The sequence below is a fragment of the Balaenoptera acutorostrata genome, chromosome 2 (assembly GCF_949987535.1).
Source record: "Balaenoptera acutorostrata chromosome 2, mBalAcu1.1, whole genome shotgun sequence".
Taxonomy (NCBI): domain Eukaryota; kingdom Metazoa; phylum Chordata; class Mammalia; order Artiodactyla; family Balaenopteridae; genus Balaenoptera; species Balaenoptera acutorostrata.
Window position 1 is genome coordinate 141,953,299 of NC_080065.1, and position 22,613 is coordinate 141,975,911.

General features: G+C 47.4%; 1 protein-coding gene across 1 annotated transcript in view; it reads right to left on the bottom strand.

Annotated features, from left to right (window-relative positions):
- The window catches only part of ADAM19 (ADAM metallopeptidase domain 19), an 86,841-nt gene that overhangs the window by 34,838 nt on the left and 29,390 nt on the right, over positions 1-22,613 (bottom strand). The window contains exons 4-7 of the mRNA XM_007165528.2: positions 17,400-17,478; positions 11,662-11,738; positions 4,442-4,634; positions 3,702-3,767 (exon numbers count right to left, since the gene is read on the bottom strand). Of these exons, the coding sequence (XP_007165590.1) occupies positions 3,702-3,767; positions 4,442-4,634; positions 11,662-11,738; positions 17,400-17,478 (415 nt within the window). The remainder of the gene's footprint in view (positions 1-3,701; positions 3,768-4,441; positions 4,635-11,661; positions 11,739-17,399; positions 17,479-22,613) is intronic.

The window sequence follows — 22,613 nt, forward strand, 5'->3', positions numbered from 1 at the left end:
GAGTGCTGGCAACGAGGTTCATAAAACCTTGGCAAATAGGCTTCATGTGGCACGCTACTCAGATCAACTAGCAACGCCTTCCCACAGTGAGAAGAATTCTACGACTGCAAGGGGCTCGGCAGGAAAGAGTGCTGTGCTCCATTAGAAATATCTGCCGTGGGGAGGAGGAGGAGCACGTTTCGGTAGGTAGCCTCACTTTATCATGCCTGCTTCAAAAGGGTACATCACTTTCAGCTGCAATGATGAAGGAAAGCTTCACAGCATAAAGATACAATTTGCTACAACTGCAACCTAAATTTGAAAACGATGGGTATGTCCTATACGCTGCCATTGTTACCCAGAACCTGGGTACCTATCTGATTTACCTTGTGTACACACGATATATGTTACTTCAGTCCAAACCTTCACGTCCTTCCTCCACTGCATCCCACAAGAATATACAAGAAAGAAATGAAAAGAACAGCCAAATAAAACACCCTGGGATATTTGTCCAGATGGGGGTGTGTCTCAGCCGCGATAGGGGGAGAAACACACTGTTTCCTATTCTCTCACTGCTTCTGGACCTTCCTGGGCCTCCTGGGAACCGTGACTCATCAGAACTGCAATCGTCTCACTTTCACCATTGCTTCCTACAGAGTTAAATTCAATGTAAGATCCTGGGACTTAGACCTTTCCAAGGTGTTAATCCTGAAGTTTCTCTTCACTGAGCCATCCCATTTCTAAACTCGTCTCACGGCACAGAAAGTGTTGCAGCATTTAGGGAGTATTTATTAGAACATCAGAGTCAGATTTCATTGCCTTTCAAATATATTAATCGTATCTTCAAACAGCTGCCGGATAATACCACCATAGTTTTAAGGAATGTATCATGCTATCCTGAAGAGCCTCAGGCAAGGGTCAGCAAACTTTCTGCAAATGGCCAGACTGTAAATATTTTAGGCTTTGCAGCCATAAAGTCTCTACCACAACTACTCAACTCTGCCACTGTAGCTCAGAAGCAGCCATGGACAACACATGCAGCGGTAGGCATGGATACGTTCCAGTAAAACTTTATTTATAAAAACCTGGAGTGGGCTGGATTTGACCATGGGCTATAGTTTACAGACTCTGATGTAAAGAAAAGAGTATCTCCCCCTTACACTTTCTGGGCCGATACAGGCCTTAAAACACGGTGCATCACCTGGTCTTTCCCAACTGCCCCACATTCTGTCTGTATCTTGAAAAGTCCTTGGCATACCTGTTCTCACAGCGACCCTGTCTCCTCCTCCAAATCCCATCTTGCTCTTCCCCCACCTGGATCTCCCATCTCACCTGAGGAATGAATAAACTGAGAACCACCCCAGGTGCTCCCACCTAGGCCCAGGGAGCTGCATGGTCATTTTTACTGCTAAAATCCCTCTCTCCAGGCAGCCACCCCATCCATGTCTCTGCTCCCTGTGCGAAGTCCAGAGCCCAGAGGAGAAGCCTGGCCTGTCTCAGCACCAGGTTATAAATCACAGATAAGGCGGCCCTCCTCTTCCCTGTCTGCCCGTCCTCTCAGATTAATTAATTGTCAGGAATACATTTCTGCCCGCGGAGGATGAGAGGCCGCTTGGAGGGGGAGTGGGGGAAGAGGTGGTGAGGGGGGCAGGGATTTGTGAGCCTGTGAGCCCAGCCTGGCCTATTACTCCCCCGCCCACCCCTGCCCAGGACCTGAGCAGTGAGCACGTTCCCTACCCACCATCCACTGAGCTGCATGAATCACGGCCTGCGGGCAACACCTATGGGGCGGCTGCTGGAGGCCCTCCCTCTGCAACAGGAAGATGGCTCTAGGCACAGCACAGTTCTGGAGGCACCTTGGGCACACACTTTTCCTCTTGGGGGTTTGCTGTGACCCTGGAGGTCAGGAGACAGAAGATGTCCGATCCCCACCCCACCCCCGCTTCTCCAGCTTTCAGACTCACACCCAGTGGGTTTTAAATCCCCACACCAGGAGTCCTCTGGTGGGAGGGCAAGGCCGAGGGGGAGCCTCACCCCACCTTTCCATTAGAGCAGCTGTGTTTCTATATGCTTAACTATCGGGGTCCCAGGAGCTTTCATCTGAACAAAGGATGCTGCAGCAAAAAAAAAAAAAAAGGTTCGAGACCACTGTATTAGAGGATCTCAGATGCAAAGCTTAAAGATGTCCCGGAGCCGGGGAAGCTCAGCTCTCTTCCAGCAACCCTCCCACTATGGCAGTTCTGTTAGGCAGGGGCCAGCGCCATTAGCATCTCCCGTGACTGCGCAGCTGCGGCTTTTAAATCACTTAGGATTTTGCTCCCCACACCACTCCCCCATCCTACACACACACCAGTCTTTGGAAAGGAAAACAAAAGGAAAAAAAAAAAGAAAGAAAGGCTGCTGGGAAAACCAATACCGACATCAATTAAAAAGCAAAACTCCTCTCAAAGCAGAACAAGATGTTTCTTCGGGGCTTCCCTGGTGGCGCAGTGGTTAAGAATCCGCCTGCCAATGCAGGGGGCACGGGTTCGAGCCCTGGTCCGGGAAGATTCCACATGCCGCGGAGCAACTAAGCCCGTGAGCCACAACTACTGAGCCTGCCCGCCACAACTACTGAAGCCTGCACGCCTAGAGCCCGGGCTCCGCAACAAGAGAAGCCACCGCAATGAGAAGCCTGCGCACCACAACGAAGAGTAGCCGCCACTCGCGGCAACTAGAGAAAGCCCGCGCACAGCAACAAAGACCCAACGCAGCCAAAAATAAATAAATAAATAAAATAAAATTGAAAAATATATATATTAAAAAAAAAAAAAAAAAGATGTTTCCTCGGCCTGGGAGGGCCCTTCACCTCCATGTCTCTGCCCAGTTAACGACTCCGTGTCCTTGCAGACACTCAAGGGCCACCTCCTCCCGCCACTGACACTGGAAGGCAGCTCTTCCAGCGTGAAGTCTAGTATTCTTCCCCCTTCCCTGCACTGCCTCCAGGATCTGTGCTGTGGGACTGCTCCTCTGGGGGAGCTGCTAACTAACCCGTTTGGATCGTATGTGACAGACGGGAACTGTGATGAGTTGTGTCTGAAGGGGAGCCCCAGGCGAGGTGCAATGTTAGAACGTGGGGAGTGCTCAGCTCATCTGACCTTCCATGCCCAGAAGATATGTCAATTATGTGGTTGAGCCACTACATAAAGTGAGAATGAGGTAAAATACAGCTAATTTAGGCAAATATGGGCCATAGGGCCTGAATCCATTCTTTAGCAGTCAGCTTCAACACCACTGCCTTGGGGAGCTTTCCCCAATTCATTATCTGCACTCTAATCCTCTACAATGAACCATCCTAGCAGTCATCACACTTGGAACTAGAGAGTTTTTGTGCTGCTACTGGAAACCCTGTGAGGTGAGGGGCAGGTCTATCTCTATTCTCCCAAAGAATAAGCACCAAAACCTAAGGGTCTTCAGACCCAGTCTAAGAAATGTTAACCCAAATAACATTCTTTATCCTGATGTTCTGATTAACGTACTGAGCTGGAAGAGACTTCTCCTTGTTTTTTTCCCAACTATGTTTAAAATAGCAAAAAGAGCCCTTGGTCAGATTTAAGGTCAAAATCACATGACAAACCGGAAAAAGAGGAATGCTTTAGTATTTCCCCAAAGCAGTTTGAAGGCTGGAATGGAAGCTATCAAGAGAGCGATTTTTCTGCTAAAACCCATTGCCTCCCCCTTACCTCTGCATAATCAGCCACAAGGTAAAGCTCCACATACTTCATGGAGTGTAAATCTTCCCTTTTCATCTAAGAAAGAGACATAAGCAGATCAGAGCTATAGAAATGGTGGACTTGACCTCATTTCAAAAAATTGCTCAGACATGGTGCAGTTAATAAGCAGCGGCCCTCCTTACTAAGTTTGTACCTGGGATCTAGAGACAACGCCAGCTATGGTCGCTTCATCATCACCCTCACTACACCTTCTGCCTGCTATCTTGGTTATCATGGGAGGCTGCTCTGGGACACTGGGTCCAGTCCTTTAGTCTCCAGAAATAATGAGCTGGCTGCCTAATGCAGACAGAACAGAGGCTGACATACCGTGAGGGAACATGCTGACAATCAAGTTCCCAAAAGACATTTAAACCACATACCTCTATTTTCGCTATAAATAAACACAAGCATTTTGTGCACGTGGTTAAGTGGCTATTCCAAAAAGGGAGGCGTATATTTTTTTCTCACATTTTAAAGTTTCTGAAATCAGCACCTTATTTTAGAGGTAGTAATGTTTTCCCCCAAAGCAGTTATTCTGTCGAATACAAGGGTTTCTCACACTCAACAATGACTTAGACTAAGAGGAAAAGACTATTTCCTCCTTCTTAGGCATCTCCCTTTAATTTAGAAATACTCCTGGATCCAAGGTAAGGGTCCTCAGAAGGGACAAGCCTATCCCCAGGCTGACTCCTGCACTAAGAAAAACTCACCCTGCGAGGTCGCTTCTTGGTCTGGTTTGTAAACTGAAGGACCCAGTCCCTGGCGGTGGGCTTGGAGTGCTCGAACCCACAGTTCCCGAGGGGAAGCTTGAGATGTTCGGATCTGTAAATAAGGTGGTGGCCCTCGCTGTCAGGGAGGGGCTCGATGATGTAGCTGAGGTTACTGCTCACCATAATCAGTCCTCTGTTGACGGGAGAAATAGAATCTCTGGTCAAAGATTATGGTCCTGGAAAAGTCCCTTGCTCAGGCCTCAGTTTCCCCATATACAAAATTTCACAGTTGGTTTTGATCATTGCTTCTTAATCTTATTATGGGGTCATGCACTCCTTGGTGAGAATCTGTTGCAAACTCAGACTTCCTCTCCAGAGAAATGCACATGTATGTGAGATGTGGTGCACGGTTTCAGGGTACAAAAGCTTATCACAGAGAAGCTTGAAGGTTCTAAAAGGGCTGGACCAGGGACAGTTCATACTCATAAAGGATGGTAGGAATAGGATTCCAAAAAGCCTCCCAAACCCAAACATAGCATACAACAAATCACAGGTCAAAACTTTATAGACTGAGAAAAAGACGGTCTGGTGACTGGTGAAAGAATGCTGGCCTGAGGATGAGGAGACCCAAGTTCTAATCTTAGCTCCAACATTAAATTGTCAAATGCTCTTCACCAAACCTCTTCAATCACTCCAAGCCTCAGTTTCCCCCAGTGTAAATGCGAATGATAATTTTCTAACTTCACAGGACTCTTGGGATGAGTAAATGGAAAGACAAGTGTCTTTGCTCTTGGAAATCAAAGCTAGAGACATCACTGATGGCATGCCTACCAGCCCCAATTTCCCTGTGTCAGCAAGGCAGCTCTGCGGTGAGGTGACACCCACAACCAAGCATGTGTGACTACTCTTTTCTCTGGGTTACAGATACTAGCCTTGAACTCGGAATAAAGATGTGTGTTCATTCATTATATTTTTTCACTCATTGAACCCTTACTCTGTATTAGATGTAATCTAGACATAATCCCTGTCCTTGTGTAATTCACATTCCACTGGAGGACAGACATTCATTCCACAAATATTTCCTGAGCTGCTGCTATGTGCCAGGCATCGTGCTAGTTGCTGAGGATGGAGTAGTGAACAGGACAGACAAGATGCCTGCCCTCACGGAGCTTAGAGTCTGAACACGGGAATAAATCACTACAGTATGTTAACAGAGGAGGCAAAAAGCTTTCATCGCCCTTAACACTGATGTTGGATGCTGCTGCCTGGGGTGCTGCATCAATGAAGCTTCTGGGCGCTTTATCTGGACTCGGTGAGAAAGAGTGCACAGCTTATTATCAATCACTATCACCAATAATCAATGGAAGGGACAGCAGAGGCCCCCGCAGCAGGTATTTGCCATCCTTGACACCGTGAGATGAAAACGAGAGCAAGGGAATGTTATCAGGGACCTGGGGGAGGAAGATCCCAGCAATGTACCCCAGGGACCCCACAGCATTTCGTGTGCTCCAAAACCTCAGGCTCTATCCATCCAGAAATTTCAAAAGGTAAAGTGTAGCCAAGTCAGTCTTTGCCACTCCAAACTGGCAGGATCTCTCTTCAGCTGTCTCGGCTTCCATCCCTGCCCCTAACGCCTCCGGATCCCCGCCCAGGTTTTGCCCTTTGGGAAGAGCCTGCGACGGTCTCAGGAGAGACAGCGCCAGGCCCTGATCAGCAGCAGTCCTTCCTGGAATCCATCCCTGGTTGACCTCATTCCGGTGCCAGGGAGCCTGACGACTTCCCGGCTACCTCACCCAGGCTGACGCAGCAATCCCAGACCAGCCCCCCGGCGGGACACCCAGTGAGCTGCCTGTGCAGCTGGGGGTGAGAGTGGAGCAAACGGCAAGGGTCACATCCGCTCCTGAGTCCAGGCGGGAAAGGGCAGAGGGCAGAGCCGCTGTGGGCATCCTGTTCCCAAGCTATCTTCTCATCTTGGCTGACCAAGGCCCCTCCCCATCACCTCAGTTTCCCCCAGTGGCTACAAACACTGGAAGCAGAGGGCTTCACCACAAACCAGCCGATGGCTTTGTGTGCACTGGGCTGTGGCTGTGGAGATAACACCCAGTGGGTGGAAAGTTCCAGTGCAGCTGACCAGGCATCACCTGAATAAGCCTCTAGGCCAAATAGGACAGAGACGACACAGAAGTTTGGTACACAGTGAACAACAGTCATGGTGGTTATAAATTACTGAGTCTTTGCTATGGACCAGGCACTGTGCTGAGTATTTTATTATTCACACCAACTTCTATCATCCTTACAAATATTATCCTCATTTTACAAACGAGAAAACTAAGGCTCAGTGAGGTTCATCAACTGACCGAAGTCACACAGGCAGTAAAAACCTAAGCAGTCTGGTTCTAGGTCCCAAGACCTTAACCATGACCTCACACTGCCTCTGTTACCAGAGCCCTGCAGAGTAGCTATAAGTGACGAGAATCAGCAACTCTCCTCTGAGGCGTGATTGGCCATTACCCAGCTGGCCTGTCTGAAGTCAGACACCAGCTGGGAGAGGCAGTCAGTCTACTTCTCATTTTTAGACACCATTTTTTGAGAGTTAACTATATGCCAGGCACTGTGCTTATAATCATCATTCTTACATCAATGCTGTAAAGCACCATCATGGGTCCCATTTTATAGATAAGGAAACTGAGCCCCAGAGAGATTAAATAACAAGCTCTCATGGGTATTCTGGGGCCAAAGATTTAAGGTCCAGCCGACTCTGGACCCCATGTCCTTAACCTCTATGCTATCTGCCTCTATCAGTGAGTTCCAAACCTAGGGGTCAGAGATCTTAGGATCAAATCTCCCAGATCTATCCATCAGAATATTCTACAGGGTGTATTAACAATGGAGATGTCCAGGCCCCACCTAGGAGACGCAGATTCTGTAGGCCTGAGCGAGTGAACAAGTCCCATAGTAATCCCCTGCACAGCCACACTCAGGAACCTTGACCTGGAGCCCAGCCTCTGGCAGGGGCCTGTCTTTTCACAGAGCTCTAAGCAATTCTGTTCCAGGGAGAACAGAGAAACACAAGCTCAGAAGGACATTGAAGGTCCTTCCAGCAATAGGACTCTGCGGCCGCTCCCCTCCCCTCCCCCTGCCGTGGCTGCTGGTAACGCGCCTGTGTCACAGTTGCCACCTTCCCGACCGCCTGGGGATGGAGGAGAGGCTGGCACAAGCCCTAGCATGTCACAGCGAAGCCCAGCTTTGAGAGTGGGGGGATTTGTGAGAATCTACTTCCCAGGGCCCTTCCCTGTCACCAATCCCAAGCCCTGCTAGCTGCCCTCCCCTGAGCACTCACCAGTCATTTCTCCTTCTAAGTGTCTCAGTTGATCTAATTTGCTAAATGTAAGCATGGCAGAGCTTAGCTGGCGGGAGGAGGACCCATGAGGTTGGGTGGCCAGGACCTCACACGCTATTCTCCGTTCTGCTCTCCATCCTATTCCCCGTTGTTGAGAGCTTGAAACAAATGAAATTATACAGAGGAACCCTGGCAGGGCAGGCCAGGCAGGCAGCAGGTTTAACCCCTGAATGACTACAGGACTCGCTCAAATGCATCCTTCCAGGAACTAGGCAAGAACTGCTTCTTAGGAATTTGTCCATTCTAGAACTGAACCCAAGGGGACACACCCTACATGCCTACATCCAGAGCTGCCCTAAGAGGTAATCACTCTGTCACACTTCTTTCCTTCCCCCCAAATCTGCATGCAAGTGAGAAGGAGTTACAGGGAGCTTCAAAGGCAGCACAGAGGTGACGTGATCACACGGGCGACGTGGTCCCTCTGGGATGGGGTGGCAAGCCACAAGTGGAGAGCATGGGCTCAGGAGTGGGACACACCTGGATTCAAATTCTGGCTCTGCTGTCTGCTAGCTTTGGGCTAAGTTACTCAACAAAGCTGCCCCTCTCACAGGGCTGCTATGATAGTTGACTGAAGTAAGAGGCAATGTTTACTAACAGTTAGGGTAATATTTTAAAAAGATATCTAATAGTCATTGAGCATGTATTATACACAAGGCAGGGTACAAGGCATCTTATTCAGTAGCCATTCAGCACATATGTATTGAGCACCTACTGTGTGCCAGGAACAGTTCTAGGCACCAGGGATGCAGCATGATAGGAAAACAAAAAAAGTCCCTGATCTCAAGGAAGTTGCACTCATCACCTCATGTAAATCCACCAGTGATGTCACTCTTGTTGCTCCCATTTTACAGGTGAGAAAACTGATGCTAGGGAACTGAAGCAACCTGTCAGGTTTTATACCAGGAACTGCCTGACTCCAGAATCTACACCTGACACAACTTGATGTTGCCCTGTGAGGGCTTACTCTATGCGTGACACAGAGGTAGCATTTCTTATCTGTTCTGCAGAAGGAAGGCCAGATATTCAAACGGGAAAGGGCCACACCTCTCCTTGGCAAAAGGGCAGATAGGCATGGACTGGCTCCTTCTGTCCCAGGCGCCCCACCTCCTGGAAGCTCTGCCCACTCTCTCTGCAGCACAGAAATTTCGACACTGAAGAGTCTTTTTCATGGTCTTGTCTACCCTGCTTTCTCAGATAAGAGGAACCAAAGCCCAGAGAAGTAGGAACTTGCCCAAGGTCACCTAGTGAGCTACTGTTAGAGCTGGGGGCAGATCCCAGGTCTCCTGACATCCAGGCTCACTACTCACGGGCGGAGCCATGACACCACCCTCAGCCCCCAACCCAGGACTCAGCAGCCCCCTGCACCATGGGCACCATCTAGAGAGCTGAGCTGGCCAAGGCAAAGACAAGGAGGAAATGAAATGAAATGAAACAGGGGAAGGAAAGCTCAGAGATCACACAGCTGGGACGTATGGAGCTAGATCTGAAACTCAGGTCGCTTGACTCTAAATTGTGAGCTCCTTCTAAGCCATCACATAACATTCACACACATCCTCCTGTGCTCACTCTTAATTTCATATCCTCTCTCTCCCTCTCTCTCCCACAGAGTCTGAGTCCAGGGACCTGGGATAAGGTATAACCACAGTGAGTATGGGCCCCAGAGTTCTGAGGACAGATCTGCTATAAGAGTGATGCATCAAATAGATGACTACAGGTGATCTACTGTATGTCTTTGAAAGACTTTCTATGTCATTAAACTTGCCAGACATTAGTACTTAAGATACTATACAGCCATTAAAAGAATGAGCTAGATCTATGTGTGCCTACGACATAATGTTAAGTTGGAAAAAGAAAAAAACAAATTACAGAATGGTATGTATAACCCTATAACCAATCTCCCTTGGATTAAAAAATCATATATACACATAATTATGTATTTCAATTATGTATACTCCCCAACAGATTACAGATGGGGAATGAGATTGATTGAAAGGGTAGGACAGGATAAAGAATTTTCACTTCTTTTAGTTTTATGCTCCAGTATTATTTGGATGTTTAGCACACTCATTAGTTACGTAATGATAATCTTCAATAAGCATTTTCTTTACAAATAAAGTGACCAATCAGGTTTAAAAAATGTTTTTACTGCAATCAATACCTCTCCTGCTGATAGACAGTGAGTTGGACACACGTGTGTGCATGCACACACACACGTACACGCACGCCCAGTGTCTGCCAAACCCCACAGGTTCAGTCAAGGACACCTCAACCCAGTAATGTCTAGATTTCTTCACAAATAATCATTGCTCCTAAAATTTATACTTTATGTTAATTTGCAAAGCATTTGTGCACGCAAGACATTGTATAGGACATTTAGATGAGTCCTTCATAGGAGACAGGCTTGGGGAGTATGGACACCAAACATCCCTAGGAAATGGTGTACCACATCTTTTCATTGGTGTAGTTTATAAATATCCAGAGCTGCCACTCTATTCTCAAAGGGGTCAGTGGCCTAAACAAGATTACAGAGCATTATATTACATATCCATGTTCCTTTTTGGAAGGAATATTTCTAAAAGGATACACAAGAAACTGGTAACAATGGCTGCCACTGGGGAGGGGGGGATTCAGGAAACAGGAAGCGTACTCTTTCATTGTACGCTCTTATATTATTTGAATGTATTTTTACTATGATCCCGTATTACCTCTTCAATTAAATTAGCCTAAAGAACAGCTTTGGAGAGAAGAGGACGCCCAGCAACAATCTAGAAACTCAGCTGGATTCCTCTGTATTTGTATCATCAGCCTGAAGATCCCACTTGGTATAAATCCTACCTACTTTCTCCAATCACAGAGAGCATGTTTCCAGGAGAGAAGCACAATTGCTATGGAGATTTTCCATTGCAGCATCGCTTTATGAGCCTTAGTGGGGGGTGACTTGAGTGTTACATGGGTTTGAAGCCTGCTGCTGCTACAGCTGCTCCTACTCCAGAGTCTGAATCGAGCCATCTGCCATGCGTCTCCAGCTCTTAAATCAGTCGGGCCCACAGACACCCTTGGTTTCTTAAGGTGTGCAGTGAGAAGGCTGGGAAAATAAGGCGGGTGGACCCCATAAAAGGGAAGCGTGCAAAATAGAAACACATGGACGGCTCACCCAGTTTCCCCCTATCAGCACAGCTGTGGGAATGATGTATGAGAGGCCAAGCCAAATTCCCACTGCTCCAGACCAAGAGGACACAGGAAGAGGCAGAGAGAAGCAAGTCACACCTGCATGTTCCCTTTCCTCCTTCTTGGGACAGATGCTGTTCACTTGTAGACTGCAGATGGCTGGGCCTGTAAACACCACTGGAAGGCCAGTTGGCTAGGCTCAATCAGGTCACTTGAGCAGGGGATTTGGGGTCTCTGTTATGGCCTCCCAGCCAAAGCTTGTTTCCTGCCTAATCCCCTCCGGCCAACTCACCACGAAGCCTTACAGATGAGACATGGCTCGATTTATAAACAAACACGTGGGATCGGCAGCATGATGGGCCTCACATTGGCATATGAGCCTGGGTGAGTCTTAGCATGGTTATGCTCAGTCCCCAGTGAATCTGTGGGTTATCTATTATTAACATTATTATTTTTACCATCATCATCATCAAAGGATTATTATTTCCCTTGTCCCTCCCAAGCTCAGCCCTTCTCAGAGCTGGCTTGCATACATTCTCAATAGACAGCTTCTCAAAGTCCCTGCCCAAGGCCAGCCCCGCTTGGCTTAAAAATTCCATTCCTGGGGAGAGTCTCAGTTGCCCCCACCCCCAGCACTGTCAGGGCCTCTTACCTCATTCCCCGGCAGGTGCTGAGCGTGACACTGGACTGTTCTGCCTTCCTCACTGTCCCGTGGTAAAAGCAGTGATCCTAGCATGGAGAAAGCTGGTGGTCAGACCACAGGATACTGATAAGCACTGCAATGTTAGTGTCTCATGAAAGTCAGGGGTGATTATATACCTACCTACCCTAAGCTTACAATCTGCAAAGAGCTTTCTAAGCCACCATTTTATTTGACCCTCGCAATGTTCCTGGGCGGTGGGACAGGGTAGATGCCATCATCCTCACTGAAAAGATGAAGAAGCTAAGGCACAGAGGAGCAAAGAGATTTGCCACAGGTCTCACTGCTAGTTGGAGAACCCAGGATTCCAGATCTCTCTCTTTTTTTTTTTTTTAAGAGAAACACTTTATTTATTTATTTTTGGCTGCTTTGGGTTTTCACTGCCGCGCACGGGCTTTCTCTAGTTGCGGCGAGCAGGGGCTACTCTTTGTTGCATTGCACGGGCTTCTCATTGCGGTGACTTCTCTTGTTGTGGAGCACAGGCTCTAGGCGCATGGGCTTCAGTAGTTGTGGCACGTGGGCTCAGTAGTTGTGGCTCGCAGGCTCTAGAGCGTGGGCTCAGTAGTTGTGGCGCACAGGCTTAGTTGCTCCACGGCATGTGGGATCTTTCCGGAGCAGGGCTCGAACCCATGTCCCCCTGCATTGGCAAGCGGATTCTTAACCACTGCGCCACCAGGGAAGTCCCTCAGATCTCTTTCTATGGCATGATGCTGGCCACAGGAAACACTGGCTTCTCAAAAGCCTGCCTCCCCACTAGACTCACATCTTTGACCCCCCGTAAGGACTGAACAGTGTCACCCCCAAAATTCATGTCTACCCAGAACCTCAGAATGTGATCTTATTTGGAAAAGGGTCTTTGCAGATGTAATTAAATTAAGCTGAGGCAATACTGAACTAGTATTCTTATAAAAAGAAGAGAGGACACAGAGAGACCCAGGCACACACACGAAGAAGAAGGCCATGTGGAGATGGAGGCAGAGATTAGACAAAACTAGAAGCCAAGAAGCACCAAGCATGGCCAGGAGCCGCTCGAAGCTGGAAGAGGCAAGGAAGGACCCTTCCCTAGAGACGACAGAGGCAGCATAACCTTCACTTTGGACTTCTAGCCTTCAGAACTATGAGAGACCACATTTCTGTTGTTTTAAACCTCCAAGTTGATGGCACTCAGTTACAGCGGCTCTAGGAAACTGATCTATCCCCCATCTTCCCTGCCCCCCTTGAATCCCTGCGTGCCTGGAGCAGACTTGATTTGTCACCTGTGTCCGTGGACACTTGCAGGTCTGCTGCTGCTCTCTAGCCAGGGCATCTCACGGCCATCTGGTCTTCCCAACCCGGCTGGATTCCTCATGGCTACAAACCACTATGTGCTATAGGCCCAGGACCAGGCCCCGAGACACAACAATGAGTAACAGACACAGCTCCAGCCTTCGTAGGACTTATGATCTTGTGAGAGCCAATATTAGTTTAAAAGCCATACAAAGATAATTACACATCATGAAGAGTGGCTTGAAATAAAGTTCGAGGTGCCAGCAGAGTGTTTGATAAGTAGGGTAGCCAGAGCATTTATGAGGCAAACCAGGACCCTGTTGAGAGTGATAAAGTGCTAAACCAGACAGACGGACACAAACCAGGACTGTTCCCAGCACACCAACGGGTGATAACAAGGGACACATTCCTACAAGCTTCTTCCCAGAAGGTCAAAAGAGATAAGCGGGTCCGAAGAGAAAGAAGGTAAAATCTCCAGGGCAGAGCCGGGTTCTTAAGAAGGTCTTAAGAAGGATGTAAACTGTGTAGTTGCAGACACGGAAGCTTTATCTTTCCCCACCAACGTCCTGGGCCTGAGCAGGGCCAATCAGGAATCTCTGGCATTCACCTACATAACAACAGTCCGAGAGATCCATCACCAGGACCACACTTGATTGTGGTTGTTCCTTGGTCCCCAGCAGGCAGGCATGTGACCCAGGAGACAGCTAACCCATTCGTCTACATTCTCTGGTTCCACCCTCTGCTCAGCTCTAGGCATGAGTATAGTGCAACACACTTTACAAAGGGCTGTCACACACATCACCGCATGTGATAATAATGCCTGCCATTTACTGTTATTAACAGTAAGAGCTAACATCTACCCAGCTCTTGCTCCTGGATAAACAATTTACATGATTTTTTTCCTTTAATTCCGATCACAGCTTTATGAGGTAGATACTCTTATTGTCATTTTTTAAAAGGGGGAACTAAAAGTTGGAGAGGTTTTAGGTCATTCACAGGGCCACACGGCAAAGTGGAGATTCAAACCCCAGCAGCCTGACTTCAGACTCCATGTTCTGTCTCTCTTAGCAAAAGCAGACCCAGCAAAGTGCATTGAACTTAATTTGTCAAAGCTCTATCATCTTCCAGCACCAACAGAGACTGAGGTACTAGTCTAAGCCTTGCCTCTCATTGGTTATCTCGACTTCGGCATGTTCCTTTTTCTCTTCTCACCTCAATTTCCTCATCTGTAAGATGTGGCGTTGGAAGAGATGTTTATAAATTTCCATAAAGGGCTTCCCTGGTGGCGCAGTGGTTGAGAATCTGCCTGCCAATGCAGGGGACACGGGTTCGAGCCCTGGTCTGGGAAGATCCCACATGCCGCGGAGCAACTAGGCCCGTGAGCCACAATTACTGAGCCTGCGCGTCTGGAGCCTGTGCTCCGCAACAAGAGAGGTCGCGATAATGAGAGGCCTGCGCACCACGATGAAGAGTGGCCCCCACTTGCCGCAACTAGAGAAAGCCTTCGCACAGAAACGAAGACCCAACACAGCCATAAAATAAATAAATAAATAAATAAAAATAAATAAATAAATAAATAAACCCAAAGTTTTAAAAAATAAATTAAAAAAATAAATTCCCATAAAAATCAGTGATTCATCCTACCCTTCCACAGCCCTGACAGTCAGATCTTAGCATATCCAATTTTCAGATGAGGAAACTCAACACCAGTGCGGTCAAAAGGGTTTTTCAGGTCACACAGCTAGTTAAAGCCAAGACTAAAACCCTGGCTTCAGACCCCAAACTCTGCAACTCGTTCTACTGGAACACACTCACAGACCATTCCTCCAATGATCTGACCTAGATCAGGGCTGGAGCCCACAGGCCCAGCAATGGGTTGGATAAGGTTCCCAGAACTCCCACTACCCCTGGCCAAGTTTGGTAGGAGAGTGTGATCCGCAACATTTGGGTCAAGCGAAGCTAAGCGGTTTATTCCATTCCCATTTCTCTTTGAGTCTTCAGCTCCCAAGTAAGAAAGCTGACTGGAAGCCCCCTGGGGCTGGGTGGGGGCTTTGCAAGAGCCTAGGAGCAGGGGATGTAAGAAAACAAGAGGCATCCCATGCTTCAGGGGAGATGTGCTTCTGTGCTTCGGTCAAGAGACCTTCAGGAAGGAGGGGCTCTCTGGGAGGGAGGGGAAGTTCTCTCACTGTCCTCTGTTTCTCAAAGGCCCTCACAACATCTCTGCCTAACCCCGAGAGCACAAAGAACAAGTACACAACAGCCATGAAGTCATCGCATTCCTTCCCAGCTTCTCAGCCTGAGGGGGCCACCCTGAGGGGGCTTTCGTAGCAGGAAGCATGAGCTCATGGCAAACTCGAGCACTGAGACCCATTCTTCAGCACAGAAGTGCAGGAGCTAAACCCAGAGGAGGGTGCTTTGTGAGGTCATAATGGCGAGGGGCTTTTGAGGCATGTCTGTCCCTTCCCCACCTCACTGGAGACAGAGAGCATAAGTCTCAAGGGAGGAAGAAGTTTCAACCAAGGGGCCTTGAAGAAGGTGTGGAGTCACAGCTGGCCAGCCATCCCAGAGATGAGAAGACAGAGCCTACTTGCCTGCCGTGGGCACCAGCCACTCCTTCCCCTCCCCAGGAAGGTCTTGGTGAAGAAGGCAGCACTGATCTTCACACCCAGCAATCCAACATAGCCCCTCAGCTACCGAGTTACTACAGACCTCTTAGACCCATCGAAACCTAACTGTCCTGTGTCCCTCTCCTCATTCAAGGGTGATCTGATAAACTCATCTGTGCTGCTAACGACTGTTAGTGGCTGTCATTGTCTTCTAGGCTTTTGCACTCCGGCAGGGCTCCTGTAAAGAGTGGATCACGTGGGAACCTCAGGGTCATGGGAAGCTGTGGGAGGAGCACTGAGGCAGAGGAGCCCATCCTGCTGCCTGCACACCACACCTCCCAGATACGCACACCACAAAAGCCCATGACATCCGGCCCCAAAGGCAAAAGACTGCTCCTTCTGCTGGAGTCTCTCTTCCCTTCTCCTTCACCCCTGCTCTTTGGCACAGAGTCCGAGAAGGGTCACTCGAGTCCAGAATGTCTCAACGTGGGCACTACTGACATTTGAGGCCAGATACTTCTCTGCTGTGGAGGACTGGCCTGTGCATTGTAGGGTAATCAGCAGCATCCCTGCCCACCGGATGCCAGTAGCACCCACCTCCCAGTCACGATAACCCAAACTGTGCCCACAAATTGCCAAGGGTCCCCTCCTTTGTTGGCTAAAACAGTCAAAGAGACAAATAGAATATTTTAGGGTAATTGCACCTGATTAAAATTGGTATAAATCATCGTGAAGCATATTTCCTTTGCTTTATGTTCATTACCAACATATTTAACAAAAATTTAAGGAAAAGAAATGATTTAAACCAAAATCACTCCTAGTTGAGAACCACCACTCTAATCCTACAAATTCTAAAAGGTCCCCTGTAGGGAAAGCTAGCAAACCATGAAACGTGTATGATTCACGACCTTAAATGTCCACCAGTGACCAAATGGTGTGGTGGAGCAAACTAAAAGACTAAAACTGAAACACCATTTTTTAAATGACGAATCTCTGTGCAAACAGCCAAACTCAACTTTGAGGGGAAAAATACCCAATATGAAGATAGCAGCAAAATAAGAAAATCTTCACATCCTAAAACCACATTAAAAAGGCAGAGTACAGGGGCTTCCCTGGTGGCGCAGCGGTTGAGAATCTGCCTGCCAATGCAGGGGACACGGGTTCGAGCCCTGGTCCGGGAAGATCCCACATGCCACGGAGCAACTGGGCCCGTGAGCCACAATTACTGAGCCTGCGCGTCTGGAGCCTGTGCTCCGCAACAAGGGAGGCCGCGATAGTGAGAGGCCCGCGCACCGCGATGAAGAATGGCCCCCACTTGCCACAACGGGAGGAAGCCCTCGCACAGAAACGAAGACCCAACACAGCCATAAGTAAATAAATAAATAAATAAAAATATTAAAAAAAAAAAAAAAAAAGGCAGAGTACAAAACCTTACATGTCCATATGAAAAAAAACCAAACATCTGACTGGGTGAGATGACAGGATTACCAGTAAATCATTTCTCTTACTTAAACTTTTGTTAGTATGTGGGTAATTAACATAAAGCAAAGAAAATGTATGCTTCACAATGATTTCTATCAACTTTAATCAGATGCAACTTGCTTAAAATATTTTTTCTTTCACCATTTTAGCCAGCAAAGGGGAGGGTACGCTTACAAAATAACAAATTCATATTTTGTGTCTCCTGCTCACTCCCTGGGTCTCAGTCAGGGAAACAATTCCTTCAGGGGAGGAACTGTCTCCACTGAGCATCTCCTCACTTCCTAGGGGTGGGTCTGGGATAGGGCAGCTGCTTGATAGATATTGACCTGAACTTACCTTGGATTTCAGGGTGGTGGTTCGAGGGTTGCCACTTGGAGTATAATGCGTTTCTGTGTAGGCTGGAGCAAAAAGGTTCCTGAAAAGAATAAAAACAGGCATTTGTCTCCTTAGATGATGGACTTCACCGTCCTGGGAACAGCAGCCAGTGATCCTAACTAAACTTGGTAGAACCACCCCAAGCATCTCCACACAGAAGGAACTAGGCAGTCTTATGAAACGGTTCAAGGAATAAAAAGAAAAACAGAATGAAGTTTGTTATGAACTTTGTGTTCATTGGGATCATCGCTTAAGTCAGCCACAACCAGATAGAACTGACCACAAAAGCAGTGATCTTAGATCTTAACTTGTTCTGGGTCCTGGGAAAATACATGTGCAAACACATTCACAAAATTTCCCAGGGTCTATGGACCCTATTGTGTACCTTGACTGATTATTTTTCCAGCGTATCCACCAACTTTTGGTATCAGCACACCAATTTTTCTTTAAGGGAATCCCTCTTCCCTGTTGCATGTTTTGGTAAGACTGTCAATCAAGGTATCCTACCTGGCCTTGGCCAAGGGTGGCCCTCGACGCGAGCCAAGCCAATGGAGTAATGCTGTAAGAACTTAACAAATGGGAGCTATTCATCTGCTCCTGTGTTCCTGCTGCATGGGCTCCAGGAGTTTCCTTTGCCCATCTTTTCTGAGACCTAGTGGTTCAGATCTCCCGAGACCTGGTAGTTCTATGTGTTACCCTTCCAGTATTGTTTTTTCTTTCCTAAAATTGGACATTGGTTTCTCTCTTGCCACAGACCTCTTGCAGCTGAGGTTAAGAATCCCTCACCAAAGGCAAGGTGACCTCAAATAAGGCTTTTAGAATTTCCCTGAAAGTTAAAAGACGAATAAAAGAGCCAAATGGATGCTTCAACCAGCTCAGCCTCATTAAAAGCAGAACGAATCTAAAGAAAATCGAGGTCACAGGGCACAAAAGTTTGTAATGGAAGGCATCATTAAAAATTGGAGTCTAACAAAAAAGAATTAAGTGGATCTATACTAATGTGGAAAGATGTCTAAAATGGAGTTAGATAAAGACAATAAATTTCAGGAAAGTATGTACTTTTAAAATCCCTTTTAATGAAAAAGTAACAGCAGTACACACTAGTGCATGCATCAACAACAGCTGGAGGAGGGCATGCCCATCGTTAATGGTGGTTATCTCAGGGAATTACAGAAGATGTTCACAATGTAAGTTGTATAATATTTCTGAAAAACTGGTTGATCTTAAAGAATAATTATCATGTATTTATTCTGAAAACTGAAAATCTAATTTGAAACTGCTTTTTAAAAAAATAAGAAGATACAAGCTGAGGAGAGCATAGAAAGCCAAAGGGACCTGCAGGGCCCACCCTAGTTTTGTAAGAGGTGACATTTCCCACAAGAGAGGGTCATTGAAGAGGATCTCCAGAGTCTCTCGGAGTCACTTCCAGCTCTAAGTTCCGGGACTCCAGACTCTCAGATTCCCCTCCACCCACAGAATGCAGTCAGAAGGCAAATGCCACAAGGGTTGTCTCTTGCACTATGTCAAGCCCTTCAACGTGCAGGCTTGGACAAGAAGAAAAGAAACCCAACAGGGAGATGTAAAAACAAAGCAAAACAGAAAACCCAGCTTGTGTAGAGAAACTCCAATTCACATGGAAAGTTTGGGTCCGTAGCTAACTTGCCAGATTCTGTCTCCCTTTCTCTTTCTCCTTAGCATCTAACCAGTCAAGGATCGAAGGGAAGAGTCACCCATTTGTCTGAGCGAGATAAACTGTAAGCCCCAGGAGGACAGAGGCCAAGCTGTTTTGCTCACCAGTATATACTGGTGTTTAACATGTTCTCAGTGAAAGAATGTGTTAACTAATTACTGAATGAATGAATGAGTGAGTCGTTGAGCATACTAGGAGCTTAGAACATGGTCTGGGGTCTGAGAGACTAAGTTTCAGTGCCAGTTCTGACATTTACTGTCTCTATGGCCATGAGCGAGTTGTTTTACCTCTCCAAACCTTTGTTTCCTCTTCTGCAAAATCCCTTCTACTTGACAGGGTTGTCGTCTGAGTAAAGTAACATAACACATGAAAAGAGCTTAAAACCAGTCCTGGCTCACAGTGGAGCTCAGTAAAGGTTAGTGACTATCATTATTGCTTTCAACAGGGATTATGATGGAAAGAACCCAGAAAAAATGGTGGAATTTACCTATTTCCTTTCAATTCCCCCCATCCATTAACTCCCCAGTATATCACTTGAGAGAGGTGAAAAAACAATGAGCTCATTCCTGCAGCCCATTTCCTTGGTCTGCTTTCACAGACTGCATAACAGACGGCGAGTCAGGAGTTCAGAATTTAATGGTCCATCCTGGATGACAGCAGGGAGACGTGAATTTTCCCACAGTAATGCACTCCTGGAAAATACACGCTCAGCCTCTTCTGAGTCTTAGGGGGGAAAATATTCATCCAGTGACGCCAAGATGCTCCAAAGAGAGCAATCCAGATTGAACCTCAGAGGAGTCCACATTCTTGTCACATTCTTGGCCACACATCCTCAGAAGGGTAAGCGTCTTTCTGCACCTTCTTATTCTGAGGTTCTGCCACTGTCATCATAGGACTCTCAGAGCCTCAGTGCTGAGAGGGACCTCAGGAATCATTAAGCCAAACTCACTAGACTGTGGACTCCCTAAGAGCAGGGAGCACGGCTGCCTTGTTCAATGCTTCTCCCCAGCTCCTAGTACCAGGCAGGTTTATTGTGTGAAAAAGTGGATGAATGAATAAATGAACGAATGAATGAATCTTCTACCTTGTGTAGGAATCTGCCAGATGGCCATTCGGCACTGGACACCTCCAGTGACAGGGAGCTCCTGACACCACCCACTCCACTTCTGACCACATATAATAGTTAGAGAAAGTTCTTACACTGAACCAAAAACTACCTCTCTCTGTAACCGGCACCCACTGGCCTCATTCCTGTCTGCTGAATCTACAAGAAACAGTCTGTTCCCTCTTTCACCTAACTGCCCTTTTCAGGACCAGCCACATCAGCATCACCTAGGAACTAGTTAAAAATGCAGATTGTAAAAAAAATAATAATAAATATATATATATATATATATATATATATATATATATATATGCAGATTGTCAGGCCCCACTGCAAATGTCCTTGCACACGGAAACTCTGTGGTTGGAGCCCAACCATCTGTTGTTGTAATAACTCTCTGAGTGATTCTCGGGCAGAACCACCACCCTAGACCACAAGTTCTCAACATACTTTTAAAGCAGGCAAACTTCAGAAATATCCACATGTCTCACTACCCAAGCCTCCATCACCCTTCTACCTCCACCACACCCTGGATCATTCTGAGCTTAAGAAACCCTGAAAAGTTGCAATCAAAATAGTTCACATGCCTTTAAGTGAGAAAGCATTTCACCTTCACAACATGCCTATGAGGACACTGCAACCTCGGAACTGTAACTTGTCCAAGCTGACACGGCACAGTGTCAGAGGCGGGTTTCAAGGCCAAGCCTGTTGGGCCAGACCATACTTTTTAAGCAGTTCTCTGCTCTGTCTCTATTAGAAGGTAGAAGCATACAACTAAAGCACTGCCAGCAGTAGTCCAAAGCACAATTTGACGGTGATGACAGCAGCCTTGAGAACATGTGATGCCACAAAAAGGAGGCTCCTGGGTCTCAGATGTGAATATATGTAGAGAAGAGCCATAGGGGTAAGCAAAGCACAGGGCAAGATAAAGAGGATAGACATGTAAGGACGTCAGGGGTCGTTTTGGGGGGTTTTTTTGTTTGCTTTTTTTAATAACAACCCTTTCCCCAAACGGGGTTGCGGATGTTGACCAGGAGGGTCATTCTTCCTTCTAAAAGCAAAAGGAAGGGCCATGTTCCATCACCACTATCTGTGCAATTGTACCGATTCACAAGACACTGCTTTCACACGCTCCCCATCGCCCCAAGCTAGGCCCATCTGTGCCTCCAGTCCCTGGTGGTGCCTTGGCGCTGCTCTCGGCACCAAACACACTATCCCCTCAGAGACAGGGCTGCAGGGCCACTGAGCAGTCCAGCTCAGCCCAGCCACCCCTTCTCCAGCCACATCTTGTTCTCATCTCCTCTCTGACAAGGGGCTGGCTCAGCAGATCTGCAGGAAGCTGTCTCTCACCACTGGAGTGTGTTAGGGTTTTCAGGAAACGAGTTGTGAGTGATGTGTATCCAGGAAGAGAGAAGGACTGTCCAAGATTTCCCACCCTGCCCCCTCCTTTTTCTGGCTTCCATGGAAAAGCAATCTCTGAAGAAGTGCCTCCCACCCGTGCCCTCAAGGCTCACAAGCCCACAGGCAAGCAGAGATCACGCATCATCCCAATGCTAATAGCAGCCAGCACTGCAGTGCTCACTTTGGGTGAAACTCAGGTTGCCCAGACCCCAAAGTCCTCGAGCAATCTTCTGAATCTTTGTCTCTTCTGAATCCCAACTGGGAAAATAAGCTGTCCCCCAAATATTGGACATAAAACATAAGGTCACTCTCCAGGGAGGGACAACAGAATTGCCCGTGGTGGCCTGGTAACTGTACATGCAGCCAGACCCCAAAAAACACACTGCAGCTCCAAGAGCCCTGACCCACCTTTCCTAAGGCTCACAGCCTTCGAACCCAGAACTGTCCCTTTAAGGACTATGTACTGTCAGATTAATTTCAAATGCTTCTCTAAGCTTCTCTAAAACCCCCTCTAGGGAGAGAGAAGCAGCAGGACTAAAATTTGCAAAACTCTTCCTGGGAGTCCAATCCCCTCAACCTGCTGCTTCAGATAAGCAAATCAGTGAAGACAAAGTGATAATTTCCAAACTACCTTGAAAAACAACCCTACCCAGATATGCTCAGCATAAACAAACAGTACCCTGATCATCCCAGTGGCTACTTTTACTGACACCTCCTTCTCCCAGGTGTTGCTCCGTATCTAGCTCTTTCAGGAGTACTGGGGGCACTTATACACTGGTGGTGCTTGGGGGGTACAGCCTCGCTGGTCCCTCTTATCTTCTCCGGAGGAGCCTCACCCTCACCCTGCCCGTCCATGCGGGTGATAACATAAGGCTCTTTCCTTTCTCGCTTATACTTACAATGCCGTCATAACGGGACTCAGCCCAGTAACACAACACCCGGAAACGCTGTTAAAAAATATAAAATCCCAGGCTCCATC